Source organism: Brachionichthys hirsutus, chromosome 15, assembly GCF_040956055.1.
Source record: "Brachionichthys hirsutus isolate HB-005 chromosome 15, CSIRO-AGI_Bhir_v1, whole genome shotgun sequence".
Classification (NCBI taxonomy): Eukaryota; Metazoa; Chordata; class Actinopteri; order Lophiiformes; family Brachionichthyidae; genus Brachionichthys; species Brachionichthys hirsutus.
The window spans coordinates 5,833,398-5,852,607 of record NC_090911.1 but is presented as its reverse complement, the minus strand read 5'-3'; the positions used below and the strand labels follow the sequence as shown (position 1 = coordinate 5,852,607).

At 42.8% G+C, this 19,210-nt stretch overlaps 1 protein-coding gene across 1 annotated transcript; it reads left to right on the top strand.

Annotated features, from left to right (window-relative positions):
• Positions 1–535: 535 nt before the first annotated feature.
• On the top strand, positions 536–15,927 carry myom1a (myomesin 1a (skelemin)). The gene is made up of 37 exons (XM_068748632.1): positions 536–676; positions 1,737–1,903; positions 2,919–3,059; positions 3,174–3,360; positions 3,468–3,625; positions 3,812–3,904; positions 4,043–4,131; positions 4,333–4,377; positions 4,750–4,911; positions 5,020–5,181; positions 5,701–5,842; positions 6,490–6,689; positions 6,773–6,829; positions 6,980–7,104; positions 7,317–7,500; positions 7,709–7,883; positions 8,204–8,325; positions 9,495–9,691; positions 10,162–10,288; positions 10,433–10,617; positions 10,716–10,830; positions 11,015–11,171; positions 11,315–11,421; positions 11,670–11,714; positions 11,897–12,033; positions 12,118–12,262; positions 12,511–12,570; positions 12,659–12,726; positions 12,816–12,941; positions 13,137–13,224; positions 13,324–13,362; positions 13,555–13,660; positions 14,421–14,584; positions 14,709–14,745; positions 15,002–15,024; positions 15,345–15,400; positions 15,566–15,927. Exons 2-37 carry the CDS (start codon positions 1,758–1,760, stop codon positions 15,830–15,832), a joined length of 4,437 nt encoding a protein of 1,478 aa, XP_068604733.1. The 5' UTR covers positions 536–676; positions 1,737–1,757; the 3' UTR covers positions 15,833–15,927.
• The last annotated feature ends 3,283 nt before the right edge of the window (positions 15,928–19,210 follow it).

Sequence of the window (19,210 nt, the reverse complement as noted above, 5' to 3'; positions counted from 1 at the left end):
TTTTTTAACATGAGTCTGATTTAGAATTTTGATTAAGTCCAAATAGTCAATTGCAATTTAGACGTTCCTCCACCAAGTGGCAGTGATCAAAAACAAGGTGGTAATAATTTCCCCATCTCTTTACTCCAAGCTTAATTTTGCTGCATTCAGCTATCAATATTGAGTTTTGATGTGCATCAACTTGTAAAGGATTTTGTAAAACTAGAGTGAAAGAATGTCATTATTTACAAGCGCTATGAGGACGAGGTCACTCAATTGTTCATCCCTGCAAATGGGGCAAATAATTATTGCAGTTAGACCGGATTGCAGTCGGGGTTCAAGCCTTCTGTCTAATAATGACAGTTTACTGTTATAGAACAATTCATTCTCATTCAACTGATAGCAGGCCCTGAAGTAAGGCGCCCTTGTATCAGCGTGTGAACTGCATACGGCTCCATAGCGCCTTAGCTCGCCTGGCCCTCCTCATGGTCTAAATTTAAAGCTGCTCCGGCCTTAAAAGGTCCTGATGGTGTCTTGTGCTTTCTGCCGAGTGGCAGCCTTATTTTTGTTCTGTGGACCGCCGACCTGTCCACTGCTGCTCACCCTGCTGCTTTTCCTGCATCTGGGCTTGCTTCTTTTGGAATAACCTAAATCCTCTTATTCACAACTATTGTGGATTGTTGAATATTTACACGAGGTGAGTGATATACACAAACACATTTATTTGGTATTTTTATGAATACATTTGTGTCCAACACTGAGGAATTGCTATTGTAGTTTATGTATGTTTCTCCTGATTGATTTATTTATTATATACATATTTATTTTTTTATTATTTTGGTTTGGGGATATTAGTTTATTACTAACAATGTTTATTTGGATTTCTGGCTACTGTGTTCTTTTAGATGTAGCTCTTAACAAATGGCGAAGCGTTCCACCCACAGGAAATGCAGTCAGAAAATATATTTGTTATTACTCTATGGATCTGTTGTTGTATGATCACGGGCTTGTGCCCAGAGGAAGTTGTCCATTTTTTCAAGCAGTGGGATTTGAAAGCTGTCTACTAGAGCTCAGATCACTCATAGATTAATCGACTGGTGAATCCACAGAAAATACTCTGCAACAATCTCGATAAGGGACTAACTGAAGACATTTTTAGTTGTTCCAGCTTGTCAAATGTGAATATTCGGTTATGCTCAATGTCAACTGAATATGCCGCTTAGCTTTATTGCACACGTGCAGTTTTAACATGTCAACATTGGCATGAAAAACAATTGTGAAAGGAATTTATGATTTATTTATATAATTAACTCATTAATCAATAAAAAAGTTGTTGTTACTTTTATTATTATCTATCCCGTTAGTGGGGGGGAAGCCTCACATTTCCTAAAAACAAATTCCCATAATTTAATCATCATTCACTGAATTGCACCACTCCACAAATCTTATCCCTGTCATAAATTGTCATTTAGATTCTGTTTCTTTCTTTGAATGAATTAAACCAACATGTGTTGTACTAATATTTTGCAGGTGTCACCATTAATTGCCTGCTGCTTCCTCATGTAACCCAGTAGAAATAGATCCTACCCAGAGACGACACTTTGACTGCTACAGCAAGCAGAAGCCATTTTAACAACTTGTCCCCTTAAACCGTCACCTCAAAAAGATAATTGCCATCACATGCTTGACTAACCTTCAAATTGCAAAGCTGTTATATACACGATAACAATACGATTGATTTGATCTGATATAAACAGTTGGGTGGAGCGGCCGTCAGGATGTCACAATCGTTTCGAGTGATGGAAAAGCAGCATCAACAGCATGAACAGCAGCAGCATCACAGCGAGTGCAGCCGTTACCTGAGCTCCAAGTCGACGGTTAGCCAACAGTCGAGCAAGTCGACTGTCAAGACCACCAGCCATCGGTAAGAGGATGGGAGTGAGACGGTTATTATTGGAAGGTAATAATGGGTCTCTCTTAATGTGACCTGACCCATCAGAATCGATGAACGCTTTAAAGCATACCTCTTTCAAATATTCAACACAGTGCTGCATTAAGAGGAAAGAACAGACCCAAAGTGTGTTGACATCAAAAGCAGAAGCTGTCTCTCTGAGACAGAGACTATGGCAGGAATAAAATCCTTATATTTGCTGTAAAACGTTTTACATTTGAATTTCTGATACGCTGAACTGAAAATCCGTTTAATATGACCAGTGAGCAATCAGCAGAAAAATACTTCTTGATTCTGCAGATGTGGATCAATATTAACGAGTCAGGGCAGTTTTTAAAGCAATTATAATGGGAATCACTTTTTTTATGATTGTTTGCTGCACATCCACCACTTCAAGCTTAGGTGGCCTGAGAAGCTATGACATCAGTTGGTGTAGTATGGATCAGGGTGCTGGTGGGTGGATGGAAGAACGACTTCTATTTCTATATCATATTCTTCATGTGTCTATCTGTATCTGTCTATGTAACCATCACTCTGATAAATACAGAGAGGTGGTATTATTCTTGTTGAATAGATTGGCCCTTATTTTTAGATTGCACTACAGCTTCCTGTCCCTTCCTTTAAGTACTCTAAGTATGTCACATGTCATAGAAGTAACATTTAAATGACCAATTTATCAAATGTTCACCTTTTATTGAATGTGAACTACCGGTAAATTAATTTAAGAGTTAGTAATCAGTTGGAAGCATGTTTATCATAGTGATGGATCTTGTCACTAGTTATGTGTGTTTTTATTTTCTTGGTTGTAAAGAGAAATAAGCCACACAAACGGATTGAGTCATCAATAGCATTGATTATCATTTATTAATAATAAAAAGAACCATGGATTAATGTTTTAATATTATTGTCGTGCAGGAGACAGTTAAGGATTAACTGCATTTAGAAATCACAAATTCATTGTACATGAGTGTTGTCTTTTGCTTTGAAGCGTGACGACCACCGTTAAGACGGAGAAGGGTCGGGAGGTTGTGAAGCTGAGCCCGCTACCCAAAAGAGCTAAACGAACCTACCTGGCAATAGACAAGGACAAAGAGGTTATCGGCTATGTGATTCCCGTGTTTCGAGCTAAGTGAGTGAAATTACTGCGCTCAACGAGCGATACTTCTCAATGTAAAGTAAATACCACTGATGGTGAAGATGATATTAATGAAGCCTAAACTACTCTCCCGTGTGATGTCACCAGTCATGAGGTTGTTCGCAGTCTGATGGAGGCCCAGGATGACGAGTGCACCGAGGAAGGAATTAACTATGTGGCCATGAGGAACCTGTTTGTCAGGGAGGCCAGGGAGGCGATGCACATTAAAGTGGAGAAGAAATCCAGGACCGTGCAAGTCAGGGAATCCGTCGAACGCATGGCACTGAGCAGGACAGTAAGACCTTTAATAGCTTCATGGCTTCCAGTGCACTTTCAAGTCAGTGTTCTCTCACTCACAAAAAGGGTCCTATGCAACAGTTCACCTCGTGTCTCTTCTCATAGATGGATGAGTGGGTGGAGTTCCGTAAGAAAATGAACCCAGACAGCCTGACTCACCCGCCGGAGTTTATCATCAAACCCCGTGGGCAAACTGTTTGGGAGGGCAACACTGTCCTGCTGCACTGCACGGTGGCTGGATGGCCTAAACCGCGGATCGCCTGGTGAGACATCCTCAGAGAGCATCGCCTCTGCCCGCTCGGCGTCAGAGGAGAGCGGTCGATGAGGATCCGAGAGCGTTTCTTTCACCCAACATTTCACAGTTGCCACACGATCACACAGGCGCTGCTCTTCAATCGCTCTGGCGATGGCAGTGAAACTAAACCAGATTTCTCTCTGCTGTCTCCGAGGTACAAAAACAATGTTCTCGTTGACGCCAAGGCCAATCCGGAGAAGTACACAGCTGAGAGCAGTTATAACATGCACTCCCTGGAGATCAAGAAGTAGGTAATCATTTAGCTCAGACTTCATGCCCTAAGCCCGTAACACGCATTTGTCCAAAAAAATGGAATGTTTTATTTGGAAGATATTCTGCAAACGAAATGTTCTTAATTCACCGTGTCTGCATGTTGTATTTTCAGCTGTGATTTCAGGGATACTGCTCAGTATCGAGCCTCTGCCCTCAATGTGAAAGGAGAAGATTCCATTGTGGCAACAATTGTTGTCAAAAGTAGGTAAAAAAAAAACACCAAATGTCTCAGCAGCTCCTTTTCCTGGTGGAGGTCAAAGTTCAAATGACTGTCTTAAATTAAGGCCACTGCAAAGACCCAGCTTTAGTCGAAAATGTTTGGAGGAAAGGCTTCAAGCTCACGCACAATTATTACATTGTTTTACAGTCTTAAGGGCTGCTAAGCCGTCTATTTCTCTGCAGGGTTCCAGGAAGGTGAGGAGGCAGGACCACTCGATCTCAAACCACGTGAGTCCCTCTACATAATTTGTAAATACTTATTAAGTCAGGCTAGGAAATGTAATAATTCACAATTCTTCTACAGATAGTAACTGAAAGTGCTACACATGAGACATAAATAACATGCATTAAAATAAGTGCTGCTCCACTTGAACGCTTATGTGGAAATACTGGAAAATGTCATTGTTGATAGGGACGTTTTCGTCTACCCGCGAATTTTGAACTTGTACTCATCAAGTTCAGATGAATGCTAGTTTGCAAAAAAAACCCAAAGTAAAATAAAATCCTAATGAGTATATGTTTAGATTGTTTGCACTGCTCTAAAGTCAGTTAATGTAGCTTTAATATTTTAAAAGAACTATTACATGTTATCTTCTGCAGATGGTTTCTGCCATGAACATGGAGTTACATTTGAAACGACCATCATTGACAAATTCGAAGTGGCATTTGGCCACGAAGGCGGGACGTTGAGTCTTGGCTGCACTGTGATCGTTTATCCCACTGTGAAAAACTACCAGCCTGAAGTCGTGTGGTACAGAGATTGTAAGAAGAAAAATGGAACAGAAATATTCCTGTTGTCTACTTGTCCTACCTTTTTAATTGCATCCATTATATTTATCCACGTCTTTTGTACTCGACTTCCTCTTTCAGCTGTCCCCTTGAAGCCCTCTAAATGGGTGCACGCCCACTGGTCTGGGGAGCGTGCCACCCTCACCCTCATACACCTCAACAAGGAAGATGAGGGCATGTACACCCTGCGGGTCAACACTAAATCAGGCTTTGACACCTACTCTGCCTATGTGTTTGTCAGAGGTAAGGTTATATCGAAGCCACTCAGATGTCATTGCAAAAAAAAGAGGGCCTCTTCTCTGGAAGGATAGTTTTGTTAATGTTATATTTAAATTATAGTTAATATATCTGGGACTCTGAAACCTGCACTGAACCGTCTAGTTTTTAAGTGTTACACAGCAGTAAAGCGTCATCTTGCGGATCACCACACACACACACACACACACTGACAAGGCGCGGGGAGCTATTCCATTCAGCTGTGGACCGAATGCTCCGTCTGAGGTGTTCGGTTTCCTCTGTGGAGTGCTGCTTCTCTATCTGCCGTCATGTGCAACAGAGAATGTGATCTAAGCTACAGATGAGCAGCTTTATGTGTTAGTCTCTGTTAATGTTACCAAGTTAGTTCTGTCACAGTGTGCTCTCATCCTCCCACGCACGCTGCACTGCAAAGGCCTAAGTAGGTCAGAAAATGGAAACTAAGTATGTAATGGAGATCATCCTGATTTAGAAACTGTGTGTGTGTGTGTGTCTTTGCTATGCCAGATGCCGAACTAGAAGTGGAGGGGGTTCCTGTGGCCCCCCTTGATGTATGCTGTCATGATGCAAACAAGGACTATGTGGTGGTAACTTGGAAGCAGCCAGCGGTGGAGGGCAGCAGCCCCATCCTGGGATACTACATCGACAGGTTGGTCTGAGACATCCTTCTACAGTGTAATCTGATTACTTGGGTTCTGGTAGAACCCTACTTCTCTTTCGAATGGTAACTGAAGAGTTTTTTGTTTTTGTTTTGGAATGTTGGTTGAACCAAAGAAGCAACCTGAAGACTTCCACTTGGCTTGGAAATTATGATGTCATGATTTTCAATTTATCAGGATATAATCAACAAATAAAAATACTTTGTAAATTGTAAATTGCAGCCCTAATCCTGGATTTCCACCAAATTGTCCTCTTGACAGATAAATACGACCTTAATGTAAAATCCACATGCGATGGTGGGGCAGGTGGTTGAGCGGGTCATCCTGTGATTGAGAGGTTGGCGGTTTGATTCCCGTCTCCGGCACATGTGTTCACTGTTGTTGTGTCCATGGGCAAGGCACTTCACCCATATTGCCTGTGTGGATGTAGTGGGAAGCTACAGCAGTAGCTTCACCACCAAAGTATGGAGTGAATGAATAATACACAATGTGAAGCGTCTTTGTGGGCCTTGAAAAGCGTTATTGATATTGTCAGTGAAAAGCTGTTGTTGTTGTTGTTGTTGTTTTCTTAATTGTGATAAATCAGGTGTTTCTTCCGAGCATCCACATTTCTAATTCAAATGTATTTCCTTGGCAGGTGTCAGGTGCGCACCCACCACTGGGCTCAGTGCAATGATGTCCCAGTCAAGTACGCCCGCTTCCCTGTCACAGGTCTGGTGGAGGGGCGGTCCTATACATTTAGGGTGCGGGCCTTGAACCGGACAGGAGTCAGCCGTCCATCCCGTGTTTCCGAGGCTGTGGTTGCCATGGATCCCTCTGACAGAGCCCGCCTCCGAGGTGACAGTCACACCCTGCTGACACACTGCAACAAACCCAACTGGGTGCACTTTTGGAGATATTTCTTTGATTTTTCTGAACAGCTGGTCCCTCTGCCCCTTGGACTGGGATGATCAAGTTCACAGAAGAGGATCCCACTGGTACGACAGCTGCACACTTGCCATTAATTTACATTTTATACAGCTCTTTCGGGCTGGTTGTCACACTTCATTAATCTATGACTGTAAGTGTAAGTCATGTAGTTTATAAAGTGATCTCCTGGTAATGTGAGCGTCTTCTTGCTCCCACAGTGGGCATTGTCCCTGGAGAACCCACTGATGTTGTGGTAACAGAGGCAACCAAGAGCTATGTGGTCCTTGCATGGAAGCCTCCAGTTCTGAGGGGTCATGAAGGGGTCATGTATTACATTGAGAAGGTGGGGGGAAAGTTTTTTTTTTCCCTTTTTCAAAAATAGCAATAATTGACATTTGATATTCTCAAATATGAACATTTTGCTAATTTTCCATGACACTTTTTGGTTTTATCTAAAACGAGGCAACAATTTTACTTGATCAGATGTAGTTGACGTCTTTTTTTTTTTTACTCTGCTGCCTTATTTAAATGTCGCTGGTTTTCTGTGGATCACAGCGCATGACGGGGTCTGACACCTGGCAGAGGGTGAACACTGGTATGCCGGTGAAGTCGCCCCGCTTTGCCCTGTTTGACCTGGCCGAGGGTAACGCCTACAGCTTCCGTGTGCGCTGCTGCAACTCAGCTGGTGTGGGCGAGGCTTCTGTGTCCACAGTAGAGATCACAGTTGGAGACAAACTGGGTGAGGCTTGCATTGATATTAAGAGTATCTTGCACAGGGCTGGTCAGTATTATCTACAGCATATTATAGCATCCTCAGTTTGACGTCCAACTGTATTTTTCAGATATATTAGCTTTCTTGTTCTTGTTCTGTCTCACTTTAAACACTTATATTCCCTATTTGCTCTTTGCACTCTGCCCCATTTATTTTCTCTTCATTTCATGTACAGACCTGCCCTCTGCTCCGGGCCAGGCAGTGGCCATCAGGAACACTGACACCTCAGTTGTGGTCTCTTGGGGGGGATCTAAGGATGTCAGACATCTGGCTGGTTACTATATCGATTGTAGTGTGGTGGGCACTGACGTCTGGATGCCCTGCAACAACAAACCTGTCAAGCAAACCAGGTAGGTGCATTCATCTTCCTATCTTCCTATCCTATCCTACGTAGACACAGGGAAAACATGCAAACCCCTCACAGAAAGGTCCCAAGTTGGAGTTGAACCTGTGACCTTCTTGCTGTGAGGCAACAGCGCTACCCACTGTGCTAGCTAAAGATAATTCTGTTTAAGAAATCTCATGTCAGTGTGTCTCACTGATCACAGAGTTGAACTAGAAACTAACTCAGCAGAACCTTACCTAACAAGTTCCTTAAAAAGTCATCAAGTATTTTATGCGTATAATGTAACGGTAAAGCGAGTCTCTAATCCTTCTGTTCTGTCTTCAGGTTTGTGTGTCATGGCCTGACTACTGAAGAAAAATACGTGTTCCGAGTCCGGGCAGTCAACGCTGCTGGATACAGCCAGAGCTCCCCCAGCTCTGAGCCTGTGGTTGTGAAAGCTGCCATCTGTGAGTGCCCTTACAACTCAACTGTAATCATTCGCTTTAGCATTCACACCATACTCTGGCCCTTCTGTTACATCCTCCCAGCTGTTCTTAAACCTTTATTTATCCAGAGAAACATGCGTACATGACCTCCGTCTGCCCTTTGCCTTTGAGCCCCCTTCATTCATCTTTGTTAATGAGCCATGCGAACTCTTACCTTTTTTTCAGTTTTATTTATTGACGGTTTTGAAACATTATTTTCCGTTACATTATTTAGAGTCTTTGGGATTTTCGGACGCTTTGCTGCCAGCTTATCTCCTCTCTTGCAACTAAATAACTTTGCGTTTCCTGACTGTCAGCTGTTCACATTGTCTGCTAGTAAATGTATTTGCATGTGCCTGGCTGACATACCGGTACTCATTATTAGCACGACATTTTGCCGTTTTGCTTTTTCACCTTTAATTTATTTAATAAAAACATAAGTAAATAACAAATGATGTTTCGCGAGGCTCTTACTAGTCAGTATTTATTTCTGCTTTTTTTTATTTTTATTTTTATACTTAAGTTCTTGGGGAGGCTGTGGCTCAGTTGGCCGAGTGGGTCGTCCAGTGATCAGTAGTTTAAATCCCAGCTCTGACTGTCCACATGTCAAAGTGTCCTTGGGCAAGACACTGAACCCCAAATTGCTCCCAGTGGGTGTGGCAGCACCTTGCATGGCAGCAGTGTGAATGCACTGGAGTGTGAATGTGTGTGTGAAGCGCTTTGAGCACTGCGAAGGTGGAAAAAGCGCTATATATAAGTGCAGCCCATTTCTGCTGCCCGGTAACTCTTCAGCCTTGGTTGGTTGACCTAAAGGTTTTAAAAAAATATGATCTTAAGAGAATGAACCCAATGAGCATCACATCTGGGTTATGAATATTTTCATATTCATATGCTTCTGGCATTGAGCTTAAGTAATTTGATCTATTAAAATGCCTCTAAAAATGTGTTTCTGCTTGTGTGTTCAAACGCATGTTCATCTGAACACCTTGTAATTGTTATGATACCTTTGACAATCATTGATGGTTAACATCAGTGCACCGTTTGGTCAAAGCCGGGTTGTCTGTTTCTGCTTCTAATGTAGTAGTGTAGACTCTGAATGTCTGACAGCGACTCTCTCTCACATGCTTTTACTTCATTTACATTGTTTGCAGCAATGACTGGAAAGCCCACCGGTGTTACCCTGCTGGAGGCTGCAAAGGACTACATGGTGCTGGGCTGGACCGCTCCTGCTGATAACGGAGGAGCTGATATTAGGGGATATTTTGTGGACTATAGGACTGTGAAGGGAGACATCGTTGGGAAATGGCATGAAATGAACCACAAGGCTGTGACTACTACCTCCTATAAAGTACGATTATGCGCTTGAAGCACTCATCAACCACATTTCCAACTATAATTCACTCAGGGAGTGAACACGTCCACTAAGGCCTTTGCTTTACGGTAGAACCTGAACATTTGGACAATATTCCAGGATAACAGAATCCTGTAACCTGGTTGTTCCACTGTTTCGCCACGTGGTGATCATAAAGTATTGTGTCATCATCGCTCACGCTACGCTGAGGATTCCTTTATGGCATTGCGTCATACCAAACTCAGTAGCAACATCTATTCCTCTGATCTATGAAATGCTCTAAGCATTTAGAATCACATTTTGTCAGCAAATAAATTATTTTCTGGACATGAGAATTCACGGTGTCTCCTGCAATCATTCGCTGCATTTTCTAACAATGGCAGGTCCGTTACTTATTACTGAGGGAGCTAAATGACTTGGAAATTTGTAGATGTACATGTTTTCTTGTCTGTTTTTGCTTGTTCCAGGCGGAGAACCTGAAGGAGAACGTCTTCTACCAGTTCCAGGTGCGTGCTATGAACATGGCAGGTGTGAGTAAGGCGTCTCTGGCCAGTGCCGCTCTGGAGTGCAAGGAGTGGACTATCACTGTGCCAGGTATGCGAGTCATTATGCTTTAGTTTGTGGATGTAATAGATCCAACAATTAATCGTCTATGAACTAACTGATTTACAGAAAGTCAGTAATTGTGATCGTGCGTTTGAGAATCCAAACTCGATCGTATCTCACTCGTCCTCTGAGGTGGTCCTGTTGGTCTTCGTGTGCTGGAGGTCCGTGACACCTCCCTGGTGGTTCTGTGGGAGGCACCGGCGTTTGACGGCCGCTCCCCTGTCAGTGGCTACTACTTGGATGTCAAGGATGGCTCAGCAGGAGAAGAGGGCTGGAAAGCCATTCACGAGAAGGTCAACAAGATGAAATACATGAAGGTGAACCTGCAGTTACTGTTTGATTGGCGAGTTCTGTGAGGCTCTCTTGGGAAGTCTTTTCAGTGCCCCTCCCTCCGATTGATGCCGTATTTATTCAGGTGACTGGGCTGAAGGCTGGTACGTCCTACTTCTTCCGTGTGCGTGCCCAAAATCTCGCTGGAGTTGGAAAACCCTCTGCAGTCTTAGGGCCAATCCTGGCACAGACTCGCCCGGGTAAGTGTGGCTGCTGTCTGGTCTGGATCATTTGGAACAGCAGACTCCTATAAAGACTCTAAAGTTTAGAAGCTTATATAAGAGTCTGCTCTTTAAAGTCCAAATCTAAATCTTATTATTGGATTATTTGTCATTGTAATGAAAGTATTTACAGCTGAATTATGTAGTGAAACTCTAACCGTAGGCACCAAAGAAATCCACGCCGATGTCGATGACGATGGCGTGATCTCTATGATCTTTGAGTGCTCGGAGATGAATAAGGACTCCGAGTTCATTTGGTCGAAGAATTACCAGGCTATCACAGACACTTCTCGCCTGACGATTGTCAATGAGCGGGGCAAGTACGTGTCCGTTGAATGATGATTTTTCCACGAAGCTTCAAGCAACAAAATTGACTTTCTTACCCTGTTTCCCTTCTTGATTATCAAGGAAATGTTTGTCTCAGATAGTTTTTTTTTTGTTTGTTACTTTGTTATGTTGTCAGGTCCAGAGCTATCTTCAATAGCCCCTCACTGGACGATCTGGGCACATTCTCCTGCGTGGTCACCAACACCGATGGCATCTCCTCTAGCTACACTCTGACCGAGGAGGGTGAGTCAACCCACAGCTGCGTTGGTTTGAGTAATGTCAGTATTAGATGTGTGAGAAGGCCCCGACAGACTTTCTGTACCCCTTTCTATAAACCTCTAGTGATGTAATCCATAATGTATCGATATTCACTACACAGTTGTTGTAACAAGCACGGTTGAGCAGCTTTTCGTGCAAGAATTGATGCTGAATCTTTTTTTGCAGAGGCCAAGATATTCATCCATCCTGCTGTTGTTGTTTTTACTTGACAGGGCTCAAGCGTCTCCTTGATATCAGTCATGACCACAAGTTCCCTGGTGAATATCACAGCACATCAGATATGATGGACTCACCAGTTTTCTATGTCTTAAATAGATTTAAGAAATTTGAATATTACCATGGATTCACTTTTTTCAAATTACCAGCCCACTCACACAGATAAATGAATGAACATCCAGTGGCCACAGTAATTGATTTTTTTAAATGTGGGCCTCTCCAGTTATTCCCTTCAAGAATGAAATGGCCATGGAGCTGCTTGAGAAAGGTCGCGTCCGACTCTGGACTCAGGTGGAGAAATGCACTTCCGCCTGCCAAGTGGATTATGTGTTTAATGATGCCATCGTCGCCCAAGGAAAGGTAGGAATCATATTCAGAAACTCACGCAAGTCGCTGCATCCACTTTGCATAACCTATGAATGTTGTTTTTCTCCTCACTTTCAGAAATACACGATGAACTTTGACCGGTCCACCGGCATCATTGAAATGTTTATGGACTCTCTTGAGGTCACGGATGAGGGAACATTCACATTTAACCTGGTGGATGGTAAGGCTAAGGGTACCACCAGTCTGGTGCTCATTGGAGATGGTAAGAGCTCAAATGAAACTCTGACTTTCTGACTGATATTGAACTTATAGAGTTGAAACATTAGTTTTAATAGCGCACATTGGAAAGTTTGGCTTTAATGGGCGGCATTTGCTGTAGTTAATATTTATGTCCACTGAATGGCAGCAGATGACAATTTTTGGACCGTCATGTGTTCCCTCTCATTGCGACTTTCTGCGTTGTGTTGTCTATCTGAACATTCAGTTGATTCATCTTCTTTTCTTGTCCAGAATTCAGAGAGCTCCAAAAGAAGTCAGAATTTGAACGGGCAGAATGGGTCAGGAAACAAGGTGATCGCTGTTCCTTTTCCATTGCGTAAAGTCGAACGCCAATCGCACAAGAATGTTTTACGATGATTTTGGGTTGTGCTTTCTACAGGTCCTCATTTTGTTGACTACCTTGACTTCACTGTTACTGAGGAATGTAATGTGTTGTTGAAATGCAAGGTAAGAAGAGAGACTGTAATATTAAACTGCAGATCATCTTTTTTATTTTATAGATAGAGCACCATAAAATAGGTTCTTTATTTTTACAGATTGGAAATGTCAAACAAGAGACTGAGATCGTTTGGTCTAAGGACAGCATTGAGATTGCAGAGGATGACGAGGATGCAAAGAAAATTGAAAGGGATGATGGTGGACTGACCTTTAATATTGGAAAGGTCAGCCCATTAGACGGAGGCCTAGTCCTTTTAACATCCACAGCAGCTTGCTTTCTTTTGGTTTAGTTAACCTCTGTCTGGCTGTACTGTGCATTATCTGTCCCAAATATTATACTGCATTTGCCTCTGTTTAATGTAGTAGGGAATTACAGCTGTAATTATGACATTTAAGTTGCTTGTACTTTGAATCTTTAGATTTCCAAGAATGATATGGGCATTTATGATGTTTTCCTGAGGGATGACAGAGGCAAAGACAGGAGCACCTTCAGTCTAACGGGTGCAGGTAAAGACTTGTTTATGAATATGAAGTTTATGAAGTGAATGTCAGTGCTGTTCCATTTAGATAATGTTTAATATGACATTCTTTTTTTTTTATTCCCAGGATACCAGGCTGTAATGAATGAGGTGTTCAGGGTTATTGGTGAGCTCCACGTTAATCAAGCAGCTATAAAAGCACCATACAACAAAGGAAGCCACAAAGAATAAGCCAAATTAGTTTTCAACTGCATTCAAGATTGAAAGCTCGAGGCTGAAATATTTCACATGGCATTAACCTTTAGTGGCTGTGGTTTTCCCCTAAACGTTAATGAACACCTGCTCCTTTTCTTTGCAGCTAACTCCTCCTCTGCAGTCAGTGTCCGTAGCACTGAACACGGCATCATCCTCTATTCCACGGTCACATATTACCATGAGGAACAGCGTGTCGGTTGGCTCCAGAAGTACGTAAAATAAACCCTTAAATATCTGACATTCCTTCTGAAGGGTAAAAGCCCTGAATCTCTCAGGTGTCTGTGTGGTAATTTAAGAATATTTTGGTATCTGTACTGTGCAGAATAATTTAAACATTGATAATATCTGCTTAACTTGATACTTGATTTACTTATTTAGAGGCAATTCAAATTAACTAACATTAATATTCTCATTTCCAAGACAAGCTTATGTTATTCATTAGAATTAAATAACAACACATACAGTAGAAGGTCTGATAAAAATATATTGTCTGAAGAAATATATATATCTGAGTACAAACAACAGATTTGAGGTTGAAGGACATTGATTCACAGGAAGGATGAATTTGCATCAAATATGTTCCCATGGTAACAAAATGAGTTTTCCCAAGTAGTTTGTGTTGTTATGTCTCTCAGTCCTTGTATCAGCCAGTACTGTTTTCTAGTTGTACAATGCTTGGAGGTCTTTTCACAGAACTAGTCTCATTGTTTTTCTTTTTTTTTGTAAAGTCACTCAAATTTGATGGAGGAAGACTAATTGTAAACATTTTTTTTATATTTTTATTTTGAGTGATCCTATCAGTGATGATGATGACAGCCTGGCTTTGTCAAGTACTTTCATATTTCAATTGCATATCATTCCATTTATGTGTAACTGCAATGACTACATACAGACCACAGCACTGTGCTGCATGCTTTAAGTCAGCAGTCGGCCATTGATCGGTCTCTGTGTTACGAATTCCTCCATTAGAGATGCTAAGGTTGCAGCTTCGGAGAGAGTAAAGTCTGGAGTCACAGGAGAGGAGATTTGGCTTAAGATCAATGAGCCCACCGAGAAGGACAAGGGCAAATACACCATGGACATCTTTGATGGCAAGGATGGTGTAAAGAGAGTCTTTGAGCTGACAGGCAAGGGTGAGTGAAAATCTGAAGCTCAGAAAAAGACTGTTTATTTTTTCCTTCTAGATTTACTGAGAATGGTTCTATTTGTTTGTTCATATAACTTTTGACAATGGTGCAATTGTTTGTTCTGGTGCAGCATGGGAAGAAGCATTTCAAGAATTCCAAAGGCTCAAGTAAGTAAACAAATTCATTCTAAAGGGATCCTTCTGTTTTGTGATTCCGTTGCGTAACTCAGTCCTGCCTGGCGGATATTTACAGAAATAAATAGTAACTGTCATCACAAACTGAAAATAGGCTCGATGCACTTTGAGAGGCATTCAAGAATGACTCGAAATGCATTTCCTGGCATTGTGTAGTATAGAAAACAAAAACATGTCAGCCCAGGATATCATTTTAAAGATTCACACAATGTCTGTCTCCTTTCTGTAGGGCGGCAGCGATTGCAGAGAGAAGTAAGTGGTCATTTATTTTTCAGTTTCACCAGTGATATTTCAGTCTTGTCATGATATCAAAACTTCCTTCAAAGTACTGGTAAATACATTTCCTGGAGATGCGATGGTTGTATTACTTGATATTCCCAGTCTGAAACTGTTAACAGTATCACCCATAGATGCAGCAAAAATACTGAATTATGTTTTTTTTTTTTTAAATGAAAGTTGGTATCTCTAAAAATGTTTTGAATGTTGTCAACAGAGACAAGTGAGTCACAGCTTGATTGACTTACTCATGACTGACATTTCATTCCTGGCTCACCCTTCTGTGTCCTGTTCAGATCGTGCTCGTGTTGTCGGAGGTTTGCCAGATGTGGTTGCAATCCAAGAGGGCAAGGTACACAATTAGATCTTCTCTGTGTGTTTAAATGCTATGTGAAGCGCGTGGTTCTGTCAAGTTGTTTAAAGAGAACCACCTTCCTCTGATTCCAAACCTGCTTGTGGAATCCAGTTTCCCCACTTTCAAATCAACCCTCCTTGCAATCCGGATTTGTCTCTTTAGTCCCTGAACCTGACTGGGAACGTGTGGGGCGAGCCTGCGCCTGAGGTGAGCTGGACGAAGAACGAGAAGCTGCTGGTGTCTGGCGACCGCTACAAACTCAAGTTTGAGAGCGGAAAGTTTGCCAGCATCACCATCGCTGCCGTCACCACTGCGGACTCGGGCAAATACGCCCTCGTGGTCAAGAATAAGTACGGCACGGAGGCTGGCGAGTTCACTGTCAGCGTGTACAACCCAGAGGAGGAGGACAGCAAGGAGAAGACAGGCTAAAAGGATCACGCAACATAATGTAGAAAACAATGAGCTGGGCTATCTCCGGTGTATGCTCCAAAGCAGTCTGAATAAATGATGAATAAAGCTGCTTCCTCCTGCCTCTTTCATGCGCTGGGTTAAGAAGCTTTGGGCATCGCTTGCCAAGGAAGCAAACGACGAATGAGGGATAACTGAGTGCTTTGTTGTTGTTGTTTGTCCAGCGGTTAATGAAATGTATGATTGTGTGATATTATTGATTCATCATCACTCTTTTTTTTTAAAGACGTTTTGGCCAGAAAAGGCAAACACATTCTTAACACAATTCATTTCGTCAGGAAACTTTTTTTTGTTTGTGTGACACAAACCAAGTTTATGTACTAAAACTAATAATAATAATAATGCAGATATCAAGTATAAAATGTGCCTGTGGATATTTCACATCATCCAATAATTTGAGCCTTTGTTTCTATTTAGATTCTATGCTATTTAAGACGCGTGCATGCATGTTATTGCGGCAGTGAACACAAGGAAGTTTAAACTGGTCCTTCTCTACAATCTACAAGGCTGTGTGCAAAATACTTTGTGGCATATTTTGCATACCTTTGTGACCTTTGCCTTGCAAGTGATCAAAAGGATGAAAGATAATGTCAGATGGATGTGGGAATGTTGTATTTCAGGTATAATGGTAGGATACTGGTGCCTTTAGCCTGAGCGTCTAATGAACTAGTTAAAACAGACTTTGTTTTTCCTTTTCAAAGCACGTTTGTAATAAAGGTGTACCTGCCTAAGAGAGGCTTCCTTGTATCCTGAAAAAAATCCTACAAAACCCGTTCAGAGAAATAATGAACCTTCATCAACTTTAAAGGATTTAATATGCAATGATCTGAAGAGTTTGAGGGACTAATGAGGACCAGCTGTCAACGTGCTTGCATCTGATTAAAGTGCGGTTCTACCCCCCCCCCCGCATACACGTCCCATTCTCTGTGACACGTGTCAATAACTGTCCTCTGAGGTGAGCTGCTCAGAATAATGACTTCCTTGTTTTGAATCGCTGATGGTTTATTCTCGGGCCAGCCGGGCTGCGTGAGGGACCCCCCCCCCCCCCCACCATCAGCAGCAGCTCCATTAGGGCTGTTTCCAGCTCCAGCAGTCACGGTGGTCCAGACGCGGGACACGTCAGGAGGTCTTGCGAGGAGCTTTCCTGGTGCTCGGGAGACATGGGGACCCGCTGAAGCCGCAAGAAGAGCGCTCTCACCGGGCAGCTTCCCGCTGAAGGAACCGGAGTCGTTCGCAGGTTGTTTTCTCTTTCATCGACGCCGCTCGCGTTCGTAGCGTTAGCTAATGCTAGCTAGCCGGTACCAATGCTAACCTTTCTGGGTACGGCGGATTCATCTGACTGGCTGGCTCTGTGCGAGCGTCGCGGCCGCTAATTGTTTTATTTCACGACTAATCATTTAAAGCCGAGGTGTTGATAACAGACTCTCTCCCGTCACCGCCGGAGCCGGCGCTGTTTTGCTAACGGTAACCCGCCTGACTCTGAAGCTAGCCCGGTGTCGGCTGACTAGCAGACGTGAAACCGACTCCATTCATTTGTTTTTTCCGCTTCTCTGTTTTGACTCTGCCCGAGTGGTCGCCGTGACATTTATGTTTCTATTGTGACATTTATGTTTCTATTGTGACATTTATGTTTCTATTGTGACATTTAAGTTTCTATTGTGACATTTAAGCTTCTATCCGCTTTAAGACCGCATGTTTCTGGTGCAACGTAACGGGTTTCGCACATCAATTAGGGTTTGCGTCAGCTGTACGTCACTGTTTAAATTGATAATTGTAGAAAGGTCGTACGTAATGCGCTGCTTGGAGGTTTTCACGCCTGTCTTGCTTTATCAGTGTTTTAACCCTAACCCTGTTTAAGATGCATAGTGATTTAAATCAGATAAAGCCAAAGCTTAAGTTAGGTTTTGGCCATTTTCTATTTACATGTTTAAAGTTCAGACAGTGACACTGTCTCTTAATCGTTGACCATTTCCTTTTATTGTCTTAGTACTGGGATCTTTAAAAGGTTACCTAAGGGTCACCGGACCGCCGCGTCCTGCCCTGAGGTTTTTGACCTCCTGTGTTTTGCCCTCCGCTTGTGGAGAGGGTTGTTTTGTTCCCTCGGTGTACGTGTCAGGGCGAGTTCTGACCCGACTGTACTAACTACACCACCTTGACCTGGATGACTGGGAATTGTCACAAATAATCAGGCTCAGCTGATGCTGTTTAACAGCGTGTCAGGTTAAACAGGAACTGGGAGATGAGCCTTGTGTTGACTGTTTGGACGGCTCAGTCATACCACAGGGCTGCTTCCTCTAGTCAGATCAGTGTCTGGAGTTAAACTTAATGCTACAAGTGTGTCTCTATGAAGGGCAAAAAAAAGTTTATTTTAGAATTGTACTCTGAAGATGTCATTAAGTCATTGCTTTGATAATCTATTGATGCGTTATCGCTTATTCAAACAGAGAATGAACAGGAAGCCTTTCACTCGGCGTGAGTTTGCTGCGTTTTTTTTCATTGTGTTTACAAAAGGCTTAGCAGACGGGACGGTAGAAATGAGGCCTTTGTGTAAGAGCTAAGCCAGGCAGCAAGATGCTAGAAGTTGGACCAGTGAGAACTTCCTGATGACAAAAACGTGTTGGAATTAATCAGTGCTTGGATTTGAGAGTCTTCTTGACTGACACATATGCACCGAATAGAAATATGAAAAGGATCAATGTGAACTATGCAGAGTCCCTGTACTTAGTCTGCACAATAACAAAAGACTCAATGTGACTCAGAGTCATCCCCCATCCTCGACTCTTATCAGGGTAAAAACACTGCGTAGCTCTTTGCAGGAATTAACTTCCCCTTTATCGCAGAGCATCACACCGCCACCTTTGAGAGGCCGTCTCATTGGCTGAACCTCTCGTTTCCTGTCAGCTGACTGGATGAACACAAGCGCACATCCTGCAAAAGAAATGAGCTTCGAAGAAGTATGACAAAGTTGACAGTGTTGCACAATCGCCACTGTTTTCAGATCTTGGTGTGCTGTGCTCACCTCTGGGAGGTTGAGTGTGTTTACGTGGGTAATATTAGTTGGGTTCAGGATGGCGGGGCATCTTTATCAGTCTTGTCATGGGAGAAAAAAGATGGTTCCAGTGGCGTGTCGTGTCTTGAGACTGAGGTCCATGATGGACACGGGAGTCCCTGGGCAGCGAACAAGAGTCCTTGTCTCCGGGGTCATCGTGGTCCCTGGTGAGTCAGAGATGACATGTTATCTCCAGTCACAGCTTGGATCTGACGCTGGAGGGGCCTACCACACTGACTCAGTCTGCGGTTGCATGTGTGTTGGCTTTTTGTTTGTTTTTTGTCGTTGAG

Excerpts from the sequence above, each read along its gene's own strand:
- myom1a (XM_068748632.1), top strand. The coding sequence starts at position 1,758 with ATGTCACAATCGTTTCGAGTGATGGAAAAGCAGCATCAACAGCATGAA. Across the intron at positions 12,034-12,117 it reads CCATCGTCGCCCAAGGAAAG|AAATACACGATGAACTTTGA; the intron begins GTAGGAATCATA and ends CCTCACTTTCAG. Across the intron at positions 14,585-14,708 it reads CTTTGAGCTGACAGGCAAGG|CATGGGAAGAAGCATTTCAA; the intron begins GTGAGTGAAAAT and ends GTTCTGGTGCAG.